The sequence below is a fragment of the Bos indicus genome, chromosome 10 (assembly GCF_029378745.1).
Source record: "Bos indicus isolate NIAB-ARS_2022 breed Sahiwal x Tharparkar chromosome 10, NIAB-ARS_B.indTharparkar_mat_pri_1.0, whole genome shotgun sequence".
Lineage (NCBI taxonomy): Eukaryota > Metazoa > Chordata > Mammalia > Artiodactyla > Bovidae > Bos > Bos indicus.
Window position 1 is genome coordinate 26,238,678 of NC_091769.1, and position 5,856 is coordinate 26,244,533.

The 5,856-nt window shown below is 46.2% G+C and overlaps 1 protein-coding gene across 1 annotated transcript; it reads right to left on the reverse strand.

Moving 5' to 3' along the window:
- Positions 1-1,719: 1,719 nt before the first annotated feature.
- On the reverse strand, positions 1,720-2,257 carry LOC109564273 (ribonuclease 7-like). Its single transcript, XM_019967768.2, has one exon. It carries the CDS (start codon positions 2,255-2,257, stop codon positions 1,751-1,753), a length of 507 nt encoding a protein of 168 aa, XP_019823327.2. The 3' UTR covers positions 1,720-1,750.
- Between the last annotated feature and the right edge of the window lie 3,599 nt (positions 2,258-5,856).

Here is a 5,856-nt window from a genome sequence, read left to right on the forward strand (position 1 = left end):
TCTTTTCACAGCTATTTGTAAGGCCTCCCCAGACAACCATTTTGCTTTTTTGCATTTCTCTTCCATAGGGATGGTCTTGATCCCTGTCTCCTGTACAATTTCATGAACCTCAGTCCATAATTCATCAGGCACTCTATCTATGAGATCTAGGCCCTTAAATCTATTTCTCACTTCCACTGTATAATCATAAGGGATTTGATTTAGGTCATACCTGAATGGTCTAGTGGTTTTCCCTACTTTCTTCAATTTCAGTCTGAATTTGGCAATAAGGAGTTCATCATCTGAGCCACAGTCAGCTCCTGGTCTTGTTTTTGCTAACTGTATAGAGCTTCTCCATCTTTGGCTGCAAAGAATATAATCAGTCTGATTTTGGTGTTGACCATCTGGTGATGTCCATGTGTAGAGTCTTCTCTTGTGTTGTTGGAAGAGGGTGTTTGCTATGACCAGTGCATTTTCTTGGCAAAACTCTATTAGCCTTTGCCCTGCTTCATTCCGTATTCCAAGGCCAAATTTGTCCGTTACTCCAGATGTTTCTTGACTTCCTACTTTTGCATTCCAGTCCCCTATAGTGAAAAGGACATCTTTTTTGGGTGTTAGTTCTAAAAGGTCTTGTAGGTCTTCATAGAACCGTTCAACTTCAGCTTCTTCAGCGTTACTGGTTGGGGCATAGACTTGGATTACTGTGATATTGAATGGTTTGCCTTGGAAACGAACAGAGGTCATTCTATCATTTTTGAGATTGCATCCAAGTACTGCATTTCAAACTCTTTTGTTGACCATGATGGCCACTCCATTTCTTCTGAGGGATTCCTGCCGCAGTAGTAGATATAATGGTCATCTGAGTTAAATTCATCCATTCCAGTCCATTTGAGTTCGCTGATTCCTAGAATGTTGACGTTCACTCTTGCCATCTCTTGTCCGACCACTTCCAATTTGCCTTGATTCATGGACCTGACATTCCAGGTTCCTATGCAATATTGCTCTTTACAGCATCGGATCTTGCTTCTATCACCAGTCACATCCACAGCTGGGTATTCTTTTTGCTTTGGCTCCATCGCTTCATGCTTTCTGGAGTTATTTCTCCACTGATCTCCAGTAGCATATTGGGCACCTACTGACCTGGGGAGTTCCTCTTTAAGTATCCTATCATTTTGCCTTTTCATACTGTTCATGGGGTTCCCAAGGCAAGAATACTGAAGTGGTTTGCCATTCCCTTCTCCAGTGGACCACATTCTATCAGACCTCTCCACCATGACCCACCCATTTTGGGTGGCCCCACGGGCATGGCTTAGTTTCATTGAGTTAGACAAGGCTGTGGTCCTAGTGTGATTAGACTGACTAGTTTTCTGTGAGTATGGTTTCAGTGTGTCTGCCCTCTGATGCCCTCTTGCAACACCTACCGTCTTACTTGGGTTTCTCTTACCTTGGGCGTGGGGTATCTCTTCACGGCTGCTCCAGCAAAGCGCAGCCGCTGCTCCTTACCTTGGACGAGGGGTATCTCCTCACCGCTGTCCCTTCTGATCTTGAGCGACTGAACAGAACTGAAGTTTTTTGAGGATGAGATTCCAGTAAAACAGAAACAAAAATTTGAGAGATCACCATCTTTCTGGAGCTTAGACTATTAAGGTATCACCTGAACTCCCCAGACCCCCATCCTCTCAGAAAAACCTGAGCTAGCAAGGGCCCCAAGAGATATCACAAGAGAACAAGCTGAGCAGAGGAGGAGTGGTCCAGAGGCCTGGAGAGGGAGTTACGGCAGGACCCAAGGCCAAGGAAAGATAAAAATATTAAGGACCTTGTCCAGATGGACAGGAACCAGCTTGAATTTCTTAGAGTACTTTTTCTCAGGAGGCTCACAGGCCACAATATAAGAAGCATTCCTTTCCTCCTCATTGTACCTGCAGTCTGGGTATTTCTCTGAGGTGAGCTTACACTCAATCAGGGATACAGGCATCTGGCTCTGGTGGAAGTTATTACGGCCATTCTTGCAGGCTATGTTGGGCATCTGACAACTGGTGGTCACACTGGAGAAGGACTCATGCAGGAAGGTTTTGAGGTCTTTGCAGCGTTTGGAGAACTTGTTGATTTTGTGCATCGCGGCACTGCAGCCTTGAGGACTGGGCTGCACGTGCTGAGTTTCAAACCACTGAGCTGGGGTCATGTTCCCAGGCCTGGCACTGACTGCGTCCTCGGCCACCCACAGCCCCAGCAGCAGGAGCAGCAGCAGAGGGCAAAATCCTGCTCTGGCTGGCACCATCTCTCTTAGGGGGCACAGTTAGAAGGGAGGACTGGGGTCTCTGGGGATAGAGAGCAGGAGGTGAAAATTAGCCCTCCTGAACCTGCTCCTTCCAGCTGATCACCGTCTCCCTCCCCCTCCATCTCCTTCCTCCTTCTGCCTGTGTCTTTCTCTTTCTGTCTTCTCCGTGTGCCCACAGCTGCTATGACTCCACCCCATACACCTAGCGCTCTGTTCCTCTCCTTCATTCATTCTGTCCCTTATGCCTCCCACTCCTTGCTCCATCTCTTCTCTCTCTGTGTCCTTCTCTCTGTGTCCCTGAGTCCCTGTGTCCCTATTTCTTTCTCTGTCTTATCCACTCCATGACTCCATCCCCATCTCCTCCAGAGCCCCATTTTGTGCCCCCAGCCCCCAGCATCTCTCTCCTCTCTCCCGTGTGTGTCTTCATCCCTCCACATTGAGTCCCTTTGTCCACCTTGTCACTCACCTGAGGGTATACTTATCTGAGTAGAACCCATCCCTTCCCTGTCTTCTCTCCCCACCCACTGCAGGCCTCACCTCCTCAACAAGTCCTTGTGCTGTGGTGCCTGCTCAATCGCACACACCTCCCCTCTGCTGGGACTCAGATCTCTGAGGGCCTCTTCTTACTACGAACTTCTTAAGAGCTGGCCTGACCTGTGGTGCTTCTATTTGCGGGCCTGGATCAGGAAGTATATCAGTTCAGTTCAGTTGCTCAGTTGTCTCCGACTCTTTGCAACCCCGTGGACTGCAGCATGCCAGGCCTCCCTGTCCATCACCAACTCCCAGAGTTTACTCAAACTCATGTCCATTGAGTCGGTGATGCCATCCAACCATCTCATCCTCTGTCATCCCTTTCTCCTTCTGCCTTTAATCTTTCCCAGCATCAGAGTTTTTTCAAATGAGTCCGTTCTTTGCATCAGGTGGCCAAAGTATTGGAGTTTCAGCTTCAGCATCAGTCCTTCCAATGAATATTCAGGACTGATCTCCTTTAGGATAGACTGGTTGGATCTCCTTGCAGTCTAAGGGACTCTCAAGAGTCTTCTCCAACACCACAGTTCAAAAGCATCAATTCTTCAGTGCTCGGCTTTCTTCACAGTCCAACTCTCACATCCATACATGACCACTGGAAAAACCATAGCTTTGACTAGACTGACCTTTGTTGGCAAAGTAATGTCTCTGCTTTTTAATATGCTGTCTAGGTTGCTCATAACTGTTCTTCCAAGGAGTAAGCGTCTTTTAATTTCATGGCTGTAGTCACCATTTACAGTGATTTTGGAGCCCCCCAAAATAAAGTCTGTCACTGTTTCCATTGCTTACCCATCTATTTGCCATGAAGTGATGGGACAGGATGCCATGATCTTAGTTCTCTGAATGTTGAGTTTGGAGCCAACTTTTTCATTCTCCTCTTCCACTTTCATCAAAAGGCTCTTTAGTTCTTCACTTTCTGCCATAGGGTGGTGTCATCTGCATATCTGAGGTTATTGATATTTCTCCTGGCAATCTCGATTTCAGCTCGTGCTTATCCAGCCAGTGTTTCTCATGATGTACTCTGCATATAATTTAAATAAGCATATAAGTTAAATGCAGTACTTGGATGCGATCTCCAAAATGACAGAATGATCTCTGTTCTTTTTCAAGCCAAACCATTCAATATCAGAGTAATCCATGTCTATGCCCTGACCAGTAATGCTGAAGAAGCTGAAGTTGAATGGTTATATGAAGACCTACAAGACCTTCTAGAACTAACACCCAAAAAGATGTCTTTTTCATTATAGGGGACTGGGATGCAAGGGTAGGAAGTCAAGAAATACTTGGAGTAACAGGCAAATTTGGCCTTGGAGTACAGAATGAAGCAGGGCAAAGGCTAATAGAGTTTTGCCAAGAGAACACACTGATCAGAGCAAGCACCTTCTTCCAACAACAGAAGAGAAGACTCCACACATGGACATCACCAGATGGTCGACACTGAAATCAGATTGATTGTATGCCAGGGTCCTGCCCCGGCTGATCCAGGGTATTCGAAGGAGAGACGGCATAGGCGAGGATCAGGATACAATAGCTTCAATTAGATATTAATTAAAGATATAAAGAGTAATAGGATGAGGATAGCTCAGTAGGAAAATTCAGTGGAGAAAAGAGGCTGAGTGGCTTGGTTTACGCGGGAGACCAATAAAACTTCAAGACAAGAAGTTTGCACCACTTACGTAGGCCACAGGCATCCTTCCGTTCTCCCGAAGGAGAGGAGACACTGAGGCCTCCCCGGTCGGATCTTAGAAGCCCAGGCACAATTAGTAAGCATGGTGGGTTCCGCACTCCAGATGGAGATTCAGCCAGAGTGGGAGAGAGAGCGACATGGGGAGACCAGTATTTCGAGAAACTGATCCCAATTCTTTATTTTCCATGGTCTACTTTTATACACTGAGATGTTATGCAAAAGTCACGCGGGGTCAGCAGTCCTGACTTTTATCAAAGTCAGGTGCTTCATACAAATGTATACAGAGGTCTTAGGGGTGTTAACATCATCTTCTGGCCAGGGGGGCCTGCTGACAATTTACGACCCTCTCCTTGTGACAGCGGTCAGTCAATCAGGACACTTATTTCTCCAGGGCTGATTATTCTCAAAACAGACGCCACCCAAATAAAGTTACATTCCTACAGGGTGAGGGTGTAGTGGGTTTTAGTTAAGGAAAGAATTTACTTAGCCTAAGGTCTAACGTGATTAATATCAAAGGTTAATACTTATTCCTTCTATATATTCATTAGTGTGTGTAAGGGCAGGGGATATGGAGACTTAGCAACAAACATTGGCTCAACAAATGAAAAACCCTTCACCAACACAATTTCTAATTAGCCCACTATACTTATACTTATAGTTTTCTAACCTCTCTAAAGAACCTGTTTTTAGAGGGTTTAAAGCATCTCGTGCCTCTCACGGTTGGGAGGCTGTGAGCAATCACATGTGGCCCGATGAGCCTGTCAGGCAGGCTAGAGAACCTTCAGAGGAGTTTGTAGGTTAAAACACTCTTGTCACACCCAAGAGTTTTTATTGACTGGAGCTCTAGGTTAACTCCTTCTCCGAAAGAGGTGGTGGGGGACAGCCCCCCGTAAAGTCAGAGGTGTAGGTAAGAGCACAAAGTAGTAAAGTAGGCAGGCTCTGGTTATGGGGGTAGACGCTCGAGGATTTCCAGGGGGACTCCTGAGGCTCGATCCTGCCTTTGCGTATGTCGAGCCTCCTTCCTCATGACCTTTGTCACGGGCGGAGTACCTCACTCTGGCCCCCAACAATTGTATTCTTGGCAGCCAAAGATGGAGAAGCTCTATACAGTCAGCAAAAACAAGACCAGGAGCTGACTGTGGCTCAGATGATGAACTCCTTATTGTCAAATTCAGACTGAAATTGAAGAAAGTAGGGAAAACCACTAGACCATTCAGGTATGACCTAAATCAGATCCCTTATGATTATACAGAGGAAGTGAGAAATAGATTGTAGGGACTAGATCTGATAGACAGAGTGCCTGAAGAACTATGGACAGAGGTTCATGACAGTGTACAGGAGGCAGGGATCAAGACCATCCCCAAGAAAAAGAAATGCGAAAAGG